The sequence below is a fragment of the Calonectris borealis genome, chromosome 5 (assembly GCF_964195595.1).
Source record: "Calonectris borealis chromosome 5, bCalBor7.hap1.2, whole genome shotgun sequence".
Taxonomy (NCBI): Eukaryota; Metazoa; Chordata; class Aves; order Procellariiformes; family Procellariidae; genus Calonectris; species Calonectris borealis.
Genome location: NC_134316.1, coordinates 4,892,128 through 4,913,219, shown reverse-complemented (window position 1 = coordinate 4,913,219; position 21,092 = coordinate 4,892,128). Strand labels below are relative to the sequence as shown.

At 38.1% G+C, this 21,092-nt stretch overlaps 1 protein-coding gene across 2 annotated transcripts in view; it reads left to right on the top strand.

The window, feature by feature from the left end:
- The first annotated feature begins 35 nt into the window (after positions 1-35).
- Positions 36-21,092, top strand: part of WDHD1 (WD repeat and HMG-box DNA binding protein 1) — a 29,991-nt gene continuing 8,934 nt past the window's right edge. Inside the window, exons 1-17 of one of the 2 annotated variants that reach the window (XM_075150781.1) lie at positions 36-111; positions 669-757; positions 2,310-2,421; positions 5,183-5,334; positions 7,507-7,618; positions 8,152-8,202; positions 9,009-9,104; positions 10,707-10,799; positions 11,684-11,790; positions 13,304-13,439; positions 13,603-13,798; positions 13,980-14,170; positions 14,796-14,980; positions 16,103-16,344; positions 16,856-16,993; positions 17,670-17,826; positions 19,681-19,795. In XM_075150781.1, the coding sequence (XP_075006882.1) occupies positions 681-757; positions 2,310-2,421; positions 5,183-5,334; positions 7,507-7,618; positions 8,152-8,202; positions 9,009-9,104; positions 10,707-10,799; positions 11,684-11,790; positions 13,304-13,439; positions 13,603-13,798; positions 13,980-14,170; positions 14,796-14,980; positions 16,103-16,344; positions 16,856-16,993; positions 17,670-17,826; positions 19,681-19,795 (2,160 nt within the window). In that variant the 5' untranslated portion in view covers positions 36-111; positions 669-680. The remainder of the gene's footprint in view (positions 112-668; positions 758-2,309; positions 2,422-5,182; positions 5,335-7,506; positions 7,619-8,151; positions 8,203-9,008; positions 9,105-10,706; positions 10,800-11,683; positions 11,791-13,303; positions 13,440-13,602; positions 13,799-13,979; positions 14,171-14,795; positions 14,981-16,102; positions 16,345-16,855; positions 16,994-17,669; positions 17,827-19,680; positions 19,796-21,092) is intronic. The other variant, XM_075150782.1, reaches the window with a different exon arrangement.

Below are 21,092 nucleotides of genomic sequence, written 5' to 3'. Positions count from 1 at the left end.
CCGGGCTCTGACGGGGCAGGCCCGGCCCTCGGGGCGGGCTGGGCGCGGCGGGGCTGAGCGCGGGAAGGCTCGAAGCGGGCGGCGGGGCCGGCGCAGTGAGCGGGCGGGAAGGTAGCGCGGCCCCGGGCCTCCCCCTCGCCGCGGCGGGCGGCGCGGGCCCCTTCCCCGGCGCGGGGGGAGCCGCAGCCTCTGACGGGGAGGGGGGGGCCCCTTCCAGGGGCCGGCCCCTTCCAGGGGCCGGCGGGCGGCCTGGCCTGGCTCGGCTCGGCCTGCTCCGGGCGCTGCGGTGGTGAGGGACAGGCCCCGGCACCCCGCGTCCCCGGCACCCCGCGTCCCCGGCACCCCGCGTCCCCGGCACCCCGCGTCCCCGGCACCCCGCGTCCCCGGCACCCCGCGTCCCTGTAACCCGCTTTTTTCCCCGTTTTCTTTCTTGGTTCGCCACCACGGCTAGGCCCTTCCCACACAGGAGGTCCAGGCTCCGCGTCCGACATCTGCTGAGGCCGAGCGGGGCACGGCGGGGGGCCGAGCTCCGTGTCCCCAGCCCCCGCGTGGGTGGGTGGGTGTCCCAGCAGCTCTGACCTTGCCCTGCCGTCTGAGGCTCTTCCCGAAGCTTTTTCTTTTAAAATTTATTTTATCTCTCCCCCTTTTGTCTTCCGTAAATAAACAAGGTGAGAGCGAAGATGCCTTCTGCGCAGAAGCCGATGCGGTACGGCCACACCGAGGGCCACACGGACGTCTGCTTCGATGACACGGGGAGGTAACTGCCGGAGACCCGGGTGAAGGGTGGCCTGGGGGAGGGGTGGTCTTGTGCCTGTCTGCTGCTTTCTCAGGGGTTTCTGTCCCAGAAACTGGTAGGTACTGGCATGGATTTATGGCCCGGCTGGGCCTGGCAAATCCTTTGGTTTTTGCCTGTGTTGAGAACTGGCTACATGACATATTTTGATGCCCTGAGTTTTGAAGTGATTGATTTATAACTTAAACGTAAGCATATATATATATATGTATGTGTATATAGTAGGTATGTATATATACAAAAACTATATGCACTTTTTATGAGTGACTTCATAGAATCTAGCAGAAATTAGTGTAGTGTGGGAGTAAATATGTTCACATATGCACTAAGAAATTAAAAATATAGTTGAAGAAATCCAATATTGGGCTTGCTGCCTTTTCTTGTTATTCTTGCGCTAGTTCTTGAATGTATAAATATAAACTAAGTATTTGCCGTTACCTTTTTATTGATTAAAAATAAATGGTAAATCAGAAAACAAGACCTCTCAAAATGAACTGAAGGGGTAAGTCTTATATCTTGAGTATGGTTTAAGTCCATATTCTCTTATTCCTTCCTTTAGTCCATTAGCCTTGGTACAAAGACTACTCTTAAGAGTTAGTCTAATAACAATCCCTCAAAACCACAAAAAGCCTTGTTTGCCATTACAATGCAAATGTTTAAAAAAGGATGCAGGCACCTCTGCCAAATACTACTGGTCCACTACTGCTGGACTACCAGCATCAATATATTCAATATCAACACAGTGTTGTGTTGCTGTCAAAGTACAGACCTTACAGAACTAAGAGCAACATCACAGCTTCACTGCTGGCTTTGTAACATTTTGCTGTTTAATTAGAATTTTTTGGGTCCACAAACAACTTTAGAAAAAAGAATGCAAGGCTTGATTATAGATTCACAATGTCTTTAATTAAAAATCCCATGCAAACTTCTGTATATTTGCTCTGTGACTTCAAGTTATTGTTTCCTGCATTAAAATTGTGAAAGTTAACTCCAGCAAACTTAAATTCCACATTAACTATTTTTAAGGGTTCTGTAGGCCTGGAACATGTTAAGCTTGTTAAACTTCAGTCAAGTATGCATTAACGCTCTTAGTTTTGCCCTCAACTTTGTAATCAGCTGTAAGGTAAGTTTTCAAAGTCTTAAGAAGCAATTAAATGCCCAGTTCTTAGAGAAATCAGTGCTAATTAAGTCCTTTGAAAAATTCACTCTAGGTCCTGGAAAAAATGGATTGAGTGGTAATATCTAAGGGTCAGTTCAGCTGAGTGCCAGGCCTAGGTAGTTATCAGAGACTCAAGGTATTGTGTTGTGCTACCAGATGTGATTTTCCCCCCCTTCCCCGTGTTTAATAAGTTAATTAGACATAACAAATGTAGGTATTTGCTGTATCACATAGTATGTATTGTGTTTCAATTTTAAAAAACCTAACACTTTAGTAACACTTTCATTTTGGGATTGAAAGTCACAGTGGCTGTCCTTTCCATTCCTGAATGTTAACAAGTCCTGTGTCTTTCCACAGCTGCATTGTCACTTGTGGTAGTGATGGAGATGTTAGGATTTGGGAAAACCTGGATGATGATGATCCGAAGTCCATTAATGTGGGAGAAAAGGCCTATTCATGCGCTCTAAAGGTACCGTCGTTAACAGAACTCCTCTAAGTTGTGCCATGCTGGTGTTGATACGTGACTGTACAGATGCTGGATATTCAAGCTCAGGGATTTCTGCTCGTGTGGGTAACATTAAACATACGCTGGGATAATATACAGAAAAAGGCAAGAATAATACTGTATGTAGCGCATTTCAGTCTGATGTATGTTAAATATGTAGATCTTTGTCTGATGTGTGTTAAATATATAGGTCTTTGTCTTCAGATTAATGTATGGAAAAAATAAATTGAATGCTGTTTAATGAGTGGCAGGTATTTAAATTTGAGCATATGAACATATTGTACCTTTATGTCTAAGTGAAAATATTAAAGCAGTATTGAAAACATAATTTTCTGAAATACACAGAAATTTAATTGATTAAATGTGCCTATAGACTTTTTGAATATTTTAACTAAATTAAGTATTTTATATAAATCAAGAATACTTCTGACAATTCATTTTACCCCATACAGTATTGTAGAGGAATTATTCCTTATACTAAACTTCTGTAATATTTTTTTTTTCCTCCTCTTCCTTCACATTCAGTTATACTCATTTCTGACTTTGATCTCTTTTCTGAGAAACAAACCCAGCAGATTAAGCTGATTATGCAGTGAACTTTTTAGGCTGTTTTAGTGTTTTCTCACAATGTGAGTGGCAAAAAGTTTCCCAGTGTAAGATGTGATCATCAAGTGTTAGGAAAAAGAGCCAAGAGGTTGTTTTATGTAGGCCTGTTTTAAAGTCCGAGGAATTATAATTTATATTAATCAAAAATTACTTTCACAAAGTCAGTGTCTGGTAATACTTTTTTATAATTAGCTCATATTTTGCTTTCAAAATTGTCATTTAGCCCAAAGATGCCTCTATCCCCCAAAGTCAGAAGTGAACAGGATTCTTGCTTGCGTAAGTTGTAAGAATTTGTGAGAATGCTGACTAGAGGCAGTTCTGTCGTCTGACTGACTGGCATTTGAAGCGTAACTTACTCTGTTTTAATGTTAAGGCAGCTCCTTTTAGTATACCTTTCAGAAGCCGTTATTTGTAAAAAAACAAGGCAAATAAGTTACCTGTATCAATTTGTATAATAGAAAATAATTCTTTTTACTATGCATGTTCATGTATTTAGCTTGAGAATTCTCACAGTATTTCCTTTATGTGCAATTATTATTGTATTACATTAGTAATAGAAGGTCTAAAATGTTGTCCTTGTGGCAATTCAGTTCTTCAGATATCGTGTAGTTAGCTTTGCAGTGATAAAGGAAAACTTCTAAATTGCTTTTCAACTATTTGTGATTCTGGAGAGGCATATGAAAGAGGAAATAAATGAGAATTAACATATATGTGTTATTTTTTAAAAATAATAATCTGAAACCTTATTCAGAACTACTGCCTTAAGTGAAACCTCTTTCTTATATCCCTTTTAACATACCTCATGTATCTATTCCTCAATACCTATAATCTATTTTCATCATTGATTTTTAGGGTATTTTAGGTTAATTTTCATTGTGTTACTTATCTTTTCACAAACCAAGTGAGGTGACTTGAATGAGTTCTTTTAGCAAATCAGTGGCAGAGCCAGAAATTGCTAAAACTGTTAATGAATAGAGGAGGGAAAATCCTGGTTTTAATTTTTGACACCAGTAGGAAAAATCGTGTGCTCTTAAGTTTATTGTAAAGTGCTTTTAGTTTTGAGGGATTTTTTTTTTTTTAAACAGAGAAGTTAAGAACACTTTGTGAGACTTAACTTCAGGAAATCTTATTTCAAAAATTATTCTTTATTAATGAAACTGTCATGAGGATCTGATTTGAGATGTCGATGTAATCTAGGTAATAAATCTCATCTCTTAGGTTATTTAGTACTGGCTGCTGTTTTGTTTGTCTTTACTATAACTTTAGGCAACTTTTAAAAAAAAAAAAAAGCAACCCCCGCCCCCACACCCCCCAAACAAAAAAAAGGTCAAGAAAATAAGGCATTTCTTTATATTTTTCAAAAACTGACTGAGGAATAGTGTTGTCACTTGAAGAAGAGATACTACTTTTTCAAGTACAAGATGATTATTTCTTTTGTTTTGCACTTCTTTTAATCTGGATTCATTTTTAGTAAACATCTGCCTTCTGCTTTCTGAAAAGAACTAAGCTATAGTTCACGAACTTCTCATCTTTCCCTGGTGGCATTTAACAGAAGTTTGGTCCAAGGGTGCCCTCTCCTGATACTGCAGCATATTAATCTAAATAGGATGCAAGATTCTTACTGTTCTAAGAGCTTTCTTGCCTATGTAAAAGGAGTGAATTTTCCATCCACCAGAAGAAGATTGGCTAGTTCTCTTTGAAATTCATTATGACTTTGAGTATTCATTATTTTAGTAAAGATACAAGTTGGGAAGGTCTTGATGCAGTAAATTGCCATATAGTTAGCATAATGAATTTTAAGTCTGCTGAAGCAACTGGAGTTTCAGTATTAAATCTAGCAGTATTAAATTCTACAGGACTGGAGGTAAGAGAATAGTCTTTCTAGTTTTTAATAGTTTGGATAAAGTGATAAATTATTAAAGTTACTGTGCTTGCCTGCATTTTTTGGGGAAGAAATACAAGTTAAAAGAATATTTCCCCTACTACTCTTACTGTCAGACCTCTTTTGGAACTACTAAAGTTAATCTGCCAAATATTAGGCACATCAGAGCAATTTTTTTGGCTCCATGGACATAAATGTGTTTTAACTAACAAATTTTATGATGGATTTTGTTTTTAGAATGGAAGACTGATCACAGCAGTATCAAACAATACTGTTCAGATACATACATTTCCTGAAGGAGCTCCAGATGGTATCCTTACTCGTTTCACCATGAATGCAAACCACGTCATCTTTAATAGCGATGGTACCAAAATTGCTGCTGGATCTAGGTAATCTGTGCATGATAAGGAAAAACATTGCTATTGTTCAAAATCTGGCAACTTCCTTGCATGCTGATTTTTTACCAATGAGGTCATTAATCCACATACCTCTGAGGGTTTTAAAGTATTGCAAAATGCCTTCCAGGGGTGGAGGGGAAGAAAGGAATGAAAAGGACTTTAGGAAACAATGCTCTGAGAGATACTTGATCCACCAAATAATTTTAAATGGAAATCTGGTGTTGTGAAATAATTCCTTTTCTTTAGGAGACTTGAGTGTTTTCAGCTTTCAGTCCTATAATGCATAAGGATAAGTGTTTGCCCATATGGATCTCATTGCAGCACCAAGGATTTTGTTACTGTGTGCTAAAGATAATGTCCTGACTGTTCAGGATCATGGTGCTGCAGATGTATGTACACATGCAAAAGTTAGATGGGTTCTGATCTGTGCGAGAGCTTTGAGTCATTCTCTGGCATAAGTATCATCACCGTTCTGCCAAACGATAACAGATGACAGTTGCAAGACTCGCCTGAGGGGAATTAAATGCATAGTTAGTTCATTTCTTAGGGCAGAGTTTTGCTTTTACATAATATACTCTATTCCATTAACAGAGATGGCAAAATAGCAGGCAATATTTTTTTTTTTCATTTATTTAAGGCTCAGGTGATTCTTAATTGGATATGGTGAACTCTTTGGGCAGTGTAGCTAACCCAGGCTGTCTGCTTGCCCCTCTACTGGAATTTGTCCTCCATCCCCACACTAGAGATGGCAGAGCATTGCATCTGCTCCCTGGCTCCTCCAAGTGTGAATTGAACTAGAAAGCAATTTGCATGAATATGGTGGACTCTGAACTCTGGCAGCTGTGGAGCAGACACACCAGCTCCACCAAAACTGGGAGGCTGGACAGCTGGGGGCAGTAACCACTCTAATCTCTAAATCTGACAGGGATCATGAGTTTGGGCCCTTTGCCAATGCTTGTTTCTGAGGGAACAGCTCTGCCCCAGGATCTGACTTTGATTAGAGAGATTAGGCAGATGGCAAACTTTTCAGTTTCTAAAACTTTGACAAAAACCCAGTACTTCTGCAGCCTGAGCAGGGCCCTCACGTTAGGAAAAAGAGCTCATAAGACTGTGAGGCCACCCCTTGATGAGGTCTTCTATAACATACTGAAGGAGAAGGTGACAGCCATGAAGTGAAGGAATGCAGCTAAGAAGAATTGCTTTTAGTTGTCACAGATTTCTCAATTTTTTACGTGAAGTCTGTAAACTTCAGTTTTATGTAAGTTTATCATCCAGCTGGCTGCCAAAGTTCACATGAACTATTTGAAAAATAGTTGTGTGGCTTCTCAAATAAACAAAAAATACCTTATTGCCTGTTTTTTTTTCCTTTAGTTTGTCTTGCATTGTTTAAGAGGACTAATATAATTTTAGTTGTCTCGCAGTATAGCTTATAGACTTCCTTTTCTGACTGTCTGGTTAGCATTAGATAGCTGACAAAACTGAGGCTGTGTTTCTGAATATAGTTAAAGTAATGGTTAACCCTATAGAATTAGGTCCTAGAATTAAATTTCTCTCTGAGGGTGTTGCAATGAAGTATGAGAGGGAGTGGTACTGGAAGATTGTCACAGGAGGTCTTTGGCTTAGAAGTCAGCATTGATATTTTGAGTTATGCGCTAATATTTGTAGTTTTGGAGGAGGGAATAAAGTTGTAAAAAATCTGTTAGTGTATCTGATACACTAAATGGTCTTAAAAATGATGTTAAAAACATCACAAAATAAACTACTTGCTCCATCTTTTTTTAAAAACCACATGACCAAGTAATTATAGTAATGAATATCGGTCCCATTTGACAGATAGTTCTTGTTAAGTCAGCTCTCTGGTATCTAAGCAGAGGTTTTCGTTAGGTCATATAGAATATTATATTAAACAGGTATGTGGTCTGTGTGTACATAATATCCTCTTCAAAGAGCAACCATATCTTATGAACTTTGACATGAACAAAAATTACTTTCTGATAAAGATAATCTGGCCTTGCTCCTATTGCGGTAAGCCTCATACAGTGTTGAGAGCCATAACTTCCCCAAAAGATAGTTAGTGCCCAATTTTTATTGCCATAGACACATAGTTTGTCATTGTTAATACCAATGTTAATACTTTCATGTCTGTGCCATTGTGATCTACAGTGATTTCATGGTCAAAGTTGTGGAGGTGACTGATAGCAGCAAGCAGAAAACATTGCGAGGACATGATGCTCCTGTTTTAAGCCTGTCTTTTGACCCCAGGAATGTTTACCTGGTAAAAACTTTCTTGTTTACTTTCTACTTTGAATCTCCTTTTCCCTGGGAAAGAAAATAAATATATACTTTTTACAAAAAAACAACCAGTGACGGGGTGCATGAGACTACTTCATTTCAGCTGACCTAACTGATGATGGAATCTGTGACAACTTGTTGCATCCCAGGAGAACTCAGTCTTTGCTTTGCTATCAGTTACTGTCTATGTTCTTCTGGAATCTAATGCTGATCGGATTTTTGAGGGAAAAAGATGGCTCACTAAAGCAATTTAATATTAATTTTGAGCTTCTTTTGCGAATAAACAGCTCGTGAAGTATGAGGGTTTGTAATTACAGTAGCTTGGAGTCGAGTACAATTATCAAGATGACAGCATTAGAAAGTTTTAAGTCTTAAAATGGTTTAAACAGGGAGCCTTTCTTTTTAAAACTGTTATATATTATATGTCTGTAGCATTGGTTATAGGGATTTTTTCAATTTTGTAGCATTAATTTCTCGATGTCTTTATTAATTTGTTTACAAAAATCTCTTACGTAGGCATCGGCGAGCTGTGATGGTTCTGTCAGAGTATGGAAAATCGCAGATCAGGTAAAAGGCCTGCCTTTCAACGTTAAGTGTTTCATGAGAAATCCAGGATTTCACAGACAGCAAGAAGAGCTGGACTGAAATAACCCTACTGGAATAGGGTTTTCTTTTTGGGGGAGAAATTCTGAATATGTATGTGGGATTATTTTTGCTAAATGCCATTGACTGGAATAAGAATCCATGTGGAATTATTCCTGTAAGTACAGTTGAAAATGTACCTCTGCACTTGTGGATTGCTATTTTTTAAAACAAAAGCATACTTTTAATGCGAAATCTCTTGTTCCAGACTGACAGTGGGTGCCTTTTGGGGCAATTAGACTAACAGTGTCCTGGAATGGGATTGTGGCAGTATAATTTATCTATCTGTGCTGTAATTTGAGAACATAAGCCATTCGTTCTTTATACCGCTGTGGCGAGATTCAGGCTGATGTGTGTCGCCTTGCTGCAGTTGATCTGGGTTTGACAAATGCCTTTGGTTAGATTTCTCTCTAACCTAGAAATAACCTAAAGCTCATTTGTTCTGTAGTTGATTAAACACACTTGTTCTGTGATCGTATTTCTGTTACAAGTATCTGTATTGTCATTAAAATATTTTTGGGATTATATTGGCAAGATATTTTTTCAGTTGTGGGTTTTTTTTTAAGGTAACATGTACCATTGTATTTGGATGAAAGAGATTATTTCAGTTCAAAAATGGCATATCTTTTTTTCCTTTTCATTTTTTTCCACACTTTTCCTTTAGGAATTTGTACTATACAGTAGATTTTCACAGAGCTAAAAAACTCTTTTTTTTATTATTTTGTTTTCAGACATGCACGACAAGCTGGCCGCTGTTGCAGAAATGTAACGATGTGATAAATGCTAAATCAATATGCAGGCTTGGCTGGCAACCTGGCAGTGGGAAGGTAAGTGACATTGTTTTAGCCACATCTTAATCCTTCTTTTCTCTTTAGGAATCCAACAGTAGAACTCGATCTGGGCAAGCCCAAATTGCAGCTCCTGGGACTAAGGAAAAAATTTGGGTTAAAGTTCACTTTTAGGAAAAATAAAAACCTGGAAAAGGTTGCTTGTTTAAGCCTCAAACTGTGTTTGGCAGTAGTCCAGCTGTTAGCCCAAAAAAACATTCAACAGTCATGTTGCGCTGAATAGGAAGGAACATTGTACACGAGGGAAATAATCAAATTGCTCACAACAGAGCATCAAAGGAGCTCAGTCTTTCTCTACTTTAAGTAAATTTTGCCCTATCAGTAATCTTGCTCTGTAAATATTTCCTGAGTAAGTTGTTCCTTTTCTTTTCACCTGAAGAACGAAGCCGATTCTGTTGTGACTAAAGGTGGTGCAGGTACATACTACAGGTCTAGTGCATTGTGTATATACTGCTGCAATAGTGCTACATATGGATCACTGGGGAGTTAGTACAGGTATATAGATGTCTTTCTAGCATGTAACCTAGAACACCTCTGCAGCGTCTGATAATGCAAAGGGGAGAGGAGGAAGGAGCAGATGAATGCGAACCTGTATGAAATGAGGCATGCCCTGCCATACTTGAAGTAAAGGACAGGGAGTTGAGCGAAAGTTGGCCATTTGGAAAAATGGTTTTACAGCTTCTGTTCTTGCCTGTGATAATAGTGTGGCAGAACCTATTCATCCTTCATTGACCTTCCAGTATACTGGATCTAAAGAGTATTTTCCAGTGTTTTCTCACAGTTCTTACCTGAATAATCTTGTTTCCCTGACTTAGCCTTTGTGTCTGTCTACCCGTGCCCACTCCTCAAAATAGCTGGTTGCTAGATAGCATTATGTATAACTTTTTTGTGGAAGAGAGAATGTCACCTGCAGTACAAATTGTTTCAATATCCATATTGCGTAGGAACAGCTACTTTTAATTTTTAGGCTAATTCTTCACATGCACACATACGCACACACAATTGAAATGTAAGTGGTTGTCTCGCTTCTCTTACGAAGCAGATTGTTAGAAGTCTTTAAAAAACCCAAATCCTAAAAAAATAAACAGTAACCTTTATGTAGTTTTGTGAAAGATAAAATGAGCTATTTCAGGAATCAGCTATTCAAATAAGATTTATTGAGAAATTGTAACCTGGTCAAAAGAGGTTTGGGGAGGGAGGGAGGAGGAGAACGTAAGCCTTGTGCTCAGAGCATTGAAAACTATTTATACGTGTGTGTTAGCTGTTTCATAAATAAGAACTTCTAACCTTATGGTGCCGCTGTCATTATCTTCAGTTTTCTGCCAGAAAGAAATGAAGATTAAAATAAAAACAGGCATGTTTTGCTATGTTGCATGTGGAAAGCATTAAAGAACCTTGTAATGCAAGTTACTTCAGCTTTCTTTACTTTCTCAGTTGGCATTGCTAGGATAGTAGAGAACCATTAAATACTGAGGCAGTCACAACTGTAATACTTCTGAATGAAGGAGCTATGCTATTTGAATGTTCTGTTGGAAAGGTAACTTGTTCTAAATTGTCTTGATTCTTGTTTCCTTTGAACAGTTGCTGGCAATTCCTGTAGATAAAGTTGTTAAACTATACAGAAGAGAAACCTGGGATAGTCAATTCGATCTATCAGATACATTCATCACACAGGTAGGTACATGAACCAGGTGGTTGCTAAATCTTCCATAATTTAAATGTTATTCTGCTAGAAATTATCTTCTGGACAGTATCTCTTTCCCGCCCTCTCCCCCCCTCTTCCCTTGGTAACGGTTGCTCACATTTTCTGTTTCGTTTCTGATCCTGTTACTTTATGTTGGAAAACAAGGCAAGACATACTAGGTGAGTGTCAAACGTCTTTATGTGGCTCTGGTTCCCCTCTTTCATTTATAGTAACCCACTAGATTTTTAAGGTCTACACATGAGTCACTAGCTGCAGCTGAAGAACATCTGTTTTCACAAATTGCTCTAATTACATGGCATTTTAGGGAAAATGTCAAGAGTATTATTTCTGTACACAACAGAGATATCAGTTGTTCACTGTATATTTTATTAAGCTGAAATGTAGCTATGTAGTAGCCCTAACTGTGCCATCTTTCTTTGACCTCATTATATACTTGGAAACTTTTGGGTTGAAGAGGACCACTTGCCTAGTGCTATTAAGATACAGAACACACAGTCTTGGATTTTAATTTATGAAACTGTATTAAGTTCAAAATAAATAAAGCTATGTTTAGTGCTGAGTTTGCAAAATATACTATGCTTCTGTCTACGTGACTAGAATCGGGTTTTGTTCGACCTCATGACAGCTTTTAATGACAGAAGATGGATATTCTCGAAAAAAAAAAAAAAGTGTGCTATCTTAAAAGAATGGTTCTTGCAGGGAACTACCTAAAGCCAGTTCTAGTACAGGAGCTGGATGTAATTTGCTAAAGATCTTTTTTTTTTTTTTTTTAATTCCAGAATATCTGTCTGTTTTAAGCTCCAAAATATGAATGGTGTGTGTGCATTGGTAATTTTTTTTTTTTTTTCCTTAGCCCTTGAATGTTGTGGCCTGGTCTCCTTGTGGGCAGTATCTGGCAGCTGGAAGTGTGGATGGGAGTATAGTGGTGTGGAATGTGGAAACCCAGGATTGCATAGAGAGGTATTCAGTGTTGTTCTGTAAATGCCGAAGTACATGCTTTTTCTTGAAATAGAATTTTGTTACCTTTTCTGTAAAACTTACTTGTGCAAATGTAGAACTCCGCCTCTTGAAAAGCCTTAATAAGATTTACAGAGCAGATCTCTAAGTTGTCTGCTAATGTTCCACTGAAAACGAGCACGCCAGGAGACAGCGTACGAAGGCTCAGGTTGAAGAATACCATTTACCTGGCCTCATAGATGGTCTCCCAGCTGGTGGTGGGGCTGGGAGCACGTCCACAGGGAGGGAGCCAAAGCACAGAGGTCAAAAGAGCTGTGTCAGATCTGGGTGGTGCTGGGAGGCAGTGCCACCGCTCAGCCTAGACTTGAGCAAAGGGAGCAAGAGGAGGGCTCCGCTCTTGTGCAACCCGAGCGAGGCGCGCTAGTACTGCGGTTCATATGCTGAAGGGAATTCAAGGGCTGCCATATCATTTCCCTGTTCTACAAGGAAGCAACTTCCAAAGAGTATAACTCTTGGTGGTGGGTAGAAATGTGGCATGGTTTTGCCTTCCCACCATATCCAGTATGCACAGAAGTATGTTCCGATTCATGTGATATACCGTTTTCCTTTCTGCATAGCTAGAAGGATCTGGAAACATTACATTCTTAGAAATAGAATAGGGAAGGGACATTAATGTGGGTTTTGTTCAAATTCCGTAGTCTAGTTTTCTGTGTGCAAATACCTTTTATTACCTTTTAATCTAATAGTTGATTAAAGGAGAGTTTTGATGGAAACAAATTTTCCTCACATCCCAAACCCCAAGATCATTGGCAGTAAGATTTATTTTCTAAAGGGAGAAGGACATACGGATACATCAGTCAGCCATCCTCACCTGTAGGCAAAAAAGGACAAACCGACAAAATGCACTTTATCTTGGTTAGTTAAAGCATCTCTCTCTGAAAAAAAAGAAAAAAAAACCCCACCCAAAAACCGTGTGATTAAGTGAGGTAGAGAAGGAGAGAATGGATGATTTATCTGTCTGAATATTTTGGGTAAGAAACATGATTGTTACTGTAATGCCTATGTTAAGAATTAAAGATAGATTATGTAAATAATTAATGGGAGAATTTTTTGTGAGAATAAAGGGTGGAAAAGATAGAGGAATTAATTCATCAGTTTGGTACAACAGAAACAACTGAATGTTCCTTTTGTAACTGGGTGGTTCTGGAATGTATGACTGCTGGGGAATTGCTTTATCGTTTCTACACGTATCAGGAAGCTGTTGTTTTAAGAATATGATTCTGTTTGATTTTTAAAGCTTAAATGATTTTATCCATAGAAAAGGAAGACCTGCTGTATTTTTTTTATAGTAGCTGTTTATTCTAAAGGTGACCTATTAATTATTTTGTTATGTGTAACATCACTGTAACATCACTTTCTAATACTAGTAAATATTAGCACTTTTTATAATAACTCTTGGGGAGGTTTCTGCCCTGAGAAGCTTACTAAAAATCCTTTTTTTTTATATTCTTTTTAGGATGAAGCATGAGAAAAATTACTCAATTTGTGGACTGGCATGGCACCCCAAATACAGGCAAATCGCTTATACAGATACTGAAGGAAATCTGGGATTGTTGGAAAATATCGGTGATGGAAAGAAACCAAATGACAAGGTGATCAGTACCAAGTATTTCTTAAATTGACATGGTTATTTAGGTTACCAAATTATATTGAATGTTCTGTTTTGTGCGTTGAAAGTTCCCTCTTGTGTGTTAATTAATTTCTAGAATTCCATGTCCAAAAGAAGTTTTATGATGGTTTTCAATCTGGTTTTAGGTTGCCAGTACATTGACAAAGGACTACAATGATCTCTTTGATGGAGAAGACGACGACTATTTAAATGGAGATATGATTGAACCACAGTCTTCCCCAAGGGCTGGAGCTAATGAAGATGATGCTGATGATGGGGACCTTATGCTAACTTCAGGCCATCTGAGACGGGCAATAATTGATGATGATGATAACTCACTAGGTACAGAATGAACTAATTTTCTAGAGCTCTTTAGTGCTGTTATTGGGACGATCTCTTAGCATCCTCTACTCAGATATATTCTACCTTATTTTTCCAGAGAAATCTTGACTGTTTTAAATTTTTTACCTATATTCTGTCATAATAATACGTGTAAGATGTAATTTTTTTTTTAAACTTCTAGATATTGGGGTGATAAAAGCTAATTCCAATCTTCTTGAAAAGGAAGATGATGATGATGATCAGACTGGTGGCTTTCCAGCTTTACCACCATCATCTACACAACAGCCTTTCTATGATGGGCCAATGCCAACCCCCAAGCAAAAGCCGTTCCAGTCTGGCTCCACTCCTGCACATCTCATGCATCGCTTCATGGTAAATCTTGCTGCTGTGTGGTTATGTAGATCTAGTTGCTTTGTTAATATTGAATATTGTCCAGTTCTTGCTGTGTCTTAATCTAATCTTTTGCAAGGTTTTTGATTTTTTTTTTTTTTTTTTTAATACTTCAATGTGAAGCTAAATAGTGGAAAGTAGCTTTGTGTTAATGCAAAAATCGCATAATGTTATGCTTTACATTTCAGTTACTTTTGATGTAGAAATAAATACTTGGCTTTAAGGCAAAAACAAGCGATGCAGTTTGTATCTGTGCTATTAAATTCTAGCAAATCTTTTTTTAAAATTCTTTTTTAGCCAGAACTTGTAGATATTTTTGTGCTGTTAAGACTTGTACGTTAATCATCCACTATTTCTTTCTGACTGCAAGTTCTTCACACTTAATTTTGTAAGGAGAAAGATGGCTAAGCAATGAGGATGAAACTAGTTTCTGCCTAATTCAGCTGTTTTAGAAACTACAAGTCCTGACTACACAAGTCTTCAGTCTTTCTCCAGCCTCCCACCTACTGTTGTTTCAGACAAAAAAGTGGTAGCAGGCTGTTTTAGGGCAGTATGCTTGATTTGTTAGTGTCTTTTTTTTTTTTGGTGGGGGTTTTCTCTTTAATAGGTATGGAATTCTGTTGGTATCATTCGCTGTTACAATGATGAGCAAGACAATGCTATAGATATAGAATTTCATGATACCTCCATACATCATGCAACACACCTGCCAAACTCTCTGAATCACACGATGGCTGACCTCTCTACCGAAGCTATTTTACTAGCCTGTGAAAGTACAGAGGAACTTGCAAGGTAAGTCATGGCCTTGCTCTGCAAAACCCGTAGTATGGAATTACACTTGTCTTGTTTCAAATATTTCAGCTTTTAATTTCAGCTTCTATCACTTTTTGAGATTTTTTGGCTTTTGATCATGCTTTTTATTTACGGGACCACTTTCGGGAGGATTTTCACATCCACCCACTTGAAGACTTCAAGAATATTGAAAGATGTATTTTGTTTCCTCAGGATTTTTTTTAATCCCTTTTTCAAATATGTATATACTAGGAACTTCATGCATTGCTAGCTCAAAGGAAATTGTAAACATGAACAATAGTTTTTCAGTCTGCTCAGATCAAAAAGAAATTATAAGGGCTATGCTATTTCTTTTCACACTGTTGCTAAGGAGACATGTTTGGAGGTACCCAAAGAATTACAAGTGTGAAGAACACAAGTTTATGAAAACCACAGGAAGATTTAAGCAGCTGGGCCAGCTAGACTCTGTTCTTGCATTGAAGAACAATAGCAACAATATTTTATTGCTAGTTTCTGTGGAAATAACTTGAAGAAAGAACTTTCATTTTCACACATACAGCATTGTGTTAAGTTGAAAAGCACCCTTTACCTTTAAAAGTATTATTTGTATGTATTGGTTGTCTGACTCTGAAAATTTCAATTTTTTTTCCTCAATGGAAGTGGATAATCTATCAAAAGCCATGGTGTCTGTGGGTTGGTCACGGGCAGTTTTCTGTTACTAAGATAGCAGAACTAATTTTTTATTTTTGAAAGATAGCATAATATGACAGACTTGTAATGAGGGCTGATAGGGGTACTGAGCACCTTCAGTTCTTATTAGTGTTAATTAAGCAGGACGCTTACCTGTTTCCATCTAAAAAATCTCCCCTCAGACCTCTAAACTGTCTCTGCTTCAGGCTTTAGAGGCTCTAAATCTACAGTGCTGGAGGTCGAGCTGGCTGTTCCGTTCTTGAATAGTAAGAGTAACACCTTTGCAAATGACCACTTGTGACTTGTAGTTCCTTTCTATGACCATCACAGATTCCAGGTCCCTGATAAAAACTAATATATTGGTATATTTTCAGATATTGTCTTTTTCTTCATGTTGAGGTATTTGACTATTGTTCTTTGTCTCTGCTTTAGCAAGCTCCACTGCATTCATTTTAACTCATGGGATGCAAACAAGGAGTGGACAGTAGATATGCCGAAGGATGAAGACATTGAGGCTATCTGTCTAGGTCAAGGCTGGGCTGCTTGTGCCACTAGTGCCTTGCTAGTTCGTGTGTTTACAGTTGGAGGAGTTCAGAAAGAGATCTTCAGTCTCCCAGGTCCAGTGGTGTCTATGGCAGGACATGGAGAGCAGTTGATGATTATTTATCACAGAGGTAGTTTTCTCCCTTCTGTCTTTTTTCAACTAGGATTTATGTTTTTCAATCCTTATCTGTTACTGGCTTCAAACGGCGGTTAATTTGTATGTAATCACGGGAAGTATTTTACCTATCCTCCTTCTTTTCTTCTTGATGATGCTTATCCTTCTTCTCTTCTTGATGATGCTTTTACTGTCACAACCCACGGATCTCTGACATCTGACAGCACAGCCTACATTTTATATTGGGATGCCTAGATTAACCTGTGGGGAAGGGGAGAATTTTATAACAGTGACATTAATAGATCAAACTTGGGTTTCAGATATGCCAGAATGAATTACTATAGGAAATTAAGGAAGTAGTTGTTATGCATGCTTTTTATGTCCAAAATGACAAATAGTCGCTTGTCTGACTGGTATTCATGGATAACCCTGCATTAGAATAGTTTTTGATTCAAAACTTAAATTTAGCCAAGAGACAAGACAATTCTTTTCTTTTCTAACATAGTCATTGAACATCATCTTCTTAGGTACTGGGTTTGATGGGGACCAATGCCTCGGAGTACAGCTGATGGAGCTAGGAAAAACGAAAAAACAAATTTTGCATGGAGACCCTCTTTCTCTTACAAAGAAATCCTATTTGATATGGGTTGGATTCTCTGCAGAAGGTATGAAATACCTGCATGAGTGACGTTGAGAAATCTTGACACTATTGGGGGAATTTTGGAGGAGAGTTTGGCTAATTAATGCCCTTTTAGTAATGGTGATCTTGAGACTTAGACTTTTTTCTCAATCTCCTTAATGCCAAACAAAATTCTATTTTTCTGTTCTTTCAATATATTTATCAGAAATCTTTAATATGGTTCCACTATGAATAGAATACACTTGAATGTTATCAGAACTTGTTTTCCCGATTGATTGCCCTGCTCAGCAAAAAGAAGGAAACTGCATTAGTACACCATAATAGGCATGTTGAACTATTCGGGCAAAAGCCTCCCCAAAAAAGTTGGTAGCTTGGGAGGAGTTTTTATGTTAACCAGAAAAAGTAATTGAAAAATAACTAATTTTCTTTGGGAATCTACCCAAGTAGTAGGAGTTTGATTTCTTCATAAAATGTTTTAAATTTGAACTTGTCAGTTAACTAGCAGTAGTGTTGACTGTCAGAAGGTGGCGCATCTTTCTAAGGAAACTAGTTTTTCTCAGCTAGGTTGTACTGTTTGAGTGAGAGGATGTCGTATTTGACATATGTAAACCATCATTTCCCAGCACTATCCAGGAGTTTAAACTTACTCGTGTTGTAATTAGTTGCCTGTCAAAATAATTGTTTTCATTTGTAACAAACAGGTACCCCTTGTTACGTGGATTCTGAGGGAATTGTGCGGATGTTGAACCGAGGACTTGGGAATACTTGGATTCCAGTGTGTAACATGAGAGAGCATTGCAAAGGAAAATCTGATCATTACTGGGTGGTTGGCATCCATGAAAATCCCCAGCAGCTCAGGTCAGATATTTCACAAGGAAGTGCTTTGTTTGTCTTGGTTTTAAATTACAGAACACGTCTTACTAAGAGAAACTGGAAGCAACTTTTACTAAAACAGGTGGCTAGTAAATATGCACAGTAAATGTTCTCGTTCATGAATGTAATTCTGCATGGATGTTTCATTCCTAAATTGGTTTTGAATAAACTCATTAGTTTTATAACTTGTAACTGACTAATTGTGGCTTTTTGCCTTGGCTAACAGGTGTGTGCACTTTATTATGAAATCTCACACACCTCTGAGGCAGACACATTCATAAGACTGCATTTTGCTAGGGAAATCTACTAAAAAGTTACGATTGCCATTAGGAGTCTGCTTCTGCTGTTGATGGTTTTTGGGGGTTTGAGTTTTTTTGGGGGGGGTTGGTTGGTTGGTTTTTTTTATTTGCTTAGCTATGTTTTCCCCTTTTGTCCCTTTGAGAAGAATCCAATCCTGTAACTAATCCACATCATTAGGCATAGATAAATCAGGACTGTCTATTACTGTATTAATATTTGAACTGTGGCCATGAAGAACAACTTTGTATGTAAAATTGCTCAAATATTTAGCTGAGAGTTAGCCATTACTTTATAAAATGTGATACTGGTGATGTCTAAATAACTCTGTTTCTCATTATTATAACACTCATCCTGGACATTTAGTTGCCAAGCTTTGTTTGTAGTCCTCTTTATTTAGCGATCCGTGTCCTTTTCCTACCAGGGCAGAATTCATCAGCTCACATATTTTACTGAAATTTAGGCCCTTTTACTTTGCTAGTAATGCACCGTTGTAGAGATTGGTGGGAAACTGCATTTTATTTACATTTCTGTGACATTCTTTGTAATCCTCTGTCTTTTGTAATAATTTGATATCACTGGTAAATGTCAATTCACTGTTTTTCTTCCTCCAAATTATTAAGTAATAATGGCCTCCAGAAAATTCACCAAAAATGTGCAGGACACATCACATGGATGGGATGGTCATCTGTGAGTCTGTCACCATGAGTTGTTTCCTTCTATTCCAAGAAAGTGTGTGCTACTCTCCGAGTTGCACAGAACATTTTATTCAAAGCCACTAGCATATTAAAGATAAGGAGGGGGGAGGGTTGTTGTAGAAACACCATATGCCTTAATTAACACAGATAGCCAGAACACTAATGCTTCCTGTTCTTTTTTTTCTAGTGTCTGAAACGGTACCTTATAAAACCAGACATGTTTGTCAATGGTGCATTGGTGCTGCTGGAAATACAGCTCTTCCCTAATCAGTGTTTTGCTTAAGTGATTGTTACCAGGAAGTGCTAGTTTAAATATACTGAAACAAAAAGGCGATGCTTTTAGTATATGCTTATCTGTTTCACCCCTCTCTTTTTTCTTCCCCCCCCCCCCCCCATGTGTCTGAACACAGCACTCTCCTCGTGGAGTCCAAAAGCCCTCATCAAAATTAATGGTAGACGTGCCTGCTCTTGTTCCAGTGGCCTTCAGTTGTTCACTAGTTTCTGATTTTAATAAATTGCAATTACATTTTGTAATAGCTGTTAAATCGTGTATTGTGTGAGATAACAGACTGAGATCTCTGTGCCACATTTGGAGTTTCTGGTGTGAACAAGAACAGCATGTGCTTTGCTGGTTTTAAAATCTTTTGTTGGTTGCAATGTAAAAATAACCCTTTATAATGCAATCTTACATATTGCTATATTTAAGTCAGTAATTTAATTACTACTTTTTAAAGAACAAATCCTCTTAAAGTATCTTGCTTCTTAGGAGACATGATTTAAATGTAGAACAACTGGTGACTGTAGGTGATAAGGATTGTATGTGGTTTTTGTTTCCCTTGCACAGGTGTATTCCTTGTAAAGGAGCCCGATTCCCTCCTACGCTCCCACGGCCTGCTGTAGCAATATTATCTTTTAAACTTCCTTACTGTCAAGTTACAACAGAAAAGGGACAGATGGAGGTATGGAATGGTGTTGAGTCCACAGCTGATAGTCTCAGATGTCCCTATAGTAGGGATTATACAAGATTCCTATTAATCATCTCTACTATGAAAGAGGGTAGTACAAACTCTGAGTAAGACATGTGGCTAAGGAGGTTATTTGGGTTCAGTGTTTTGTATAGCTTTTCTGGTTTGGTTTGGTTCACAATTGCTTCTAGAATAATACAAAATAAAGCTGTTACAGCTGATGCTCTAACACATAATCTATTTCTGACCAGTGAAGTCTTTCTATCCCTCTCTTTTTTTATTTTTTAGTGGGTAGCGATTAATGTTCTAGAAAGCACCACATTTTGGGATCCAAATCAAGACCCTGTTGAGGGTGCTTGTTTTTGTAATATTTTAGGCATAAACAAATTTCTGGAAGATCTTTTTTTGAAAGATCTGCTAAGTCCTCCAATTCATATAATCATTCTGAAAACATAAGCCTTCAGGCTTAACTTATTTTCTTAAGGTAGAGGCGGTTGAAGCAAGATGTACCTGCAGAGAACTTCTAGAAGAATATCTGTATTTATTCTTCAATTTTTTATAGGTTTAAATATTTCAGTCTTGTGGGGTTCAGCTGTAGTGCACAAAATAGCAATGAACGTAAAATTCCAACCTCAACCTTAGAGGCAGTTTAATGCTATTTGAAATTTATTCTCTTTGATAGAAGTGTAGATAAAAAGTTTCAATAATAATACTTCGTAATTTTTAATGAATTCTCCTTCATTCAGTTCAAGTCTCTGTCCTTTAGTTGATGGGGTATGTCTTCCACACACACCCCCAAAATAATAGAAGGGAAATGCCAGGAACTGTTAATTTAGCTTGAGGGAATATGTACTTCTGTGAAGGTAAAGAAACAGATTATTCCAGGACATCTGATGAAAACATCCTGGTTTTGAGTAAGTTTATAATTATTTTGTAACAGCTAGCCTGGTCTGATAGCCATACTAGTATTTCCCCGAACAACAAGAGTTATATTGTCTGTTTACGTGACTCTCAGATGATGATTACTCCTACAATTACCAAGTTATTCTGGAATACTTCCAATTTGCTGTGGGACAGAAGATATAAGATAAACTAATCAACTTGTTCTAGAATTGTCTGCTCTGGTAGCATACTGGTGAACATGTAGGTCTCGTCCTGCTGAAAGCCTGTAATATAAATGGAATTTAACATATATGGCGACTGTTTGGATCAGTTTGTATATGGATGGTTGTTAGTGTGGTCTATTTTTCCCTCAGTAGGCATTGGCTTTTAAAGAGAATTGTCTACCCCT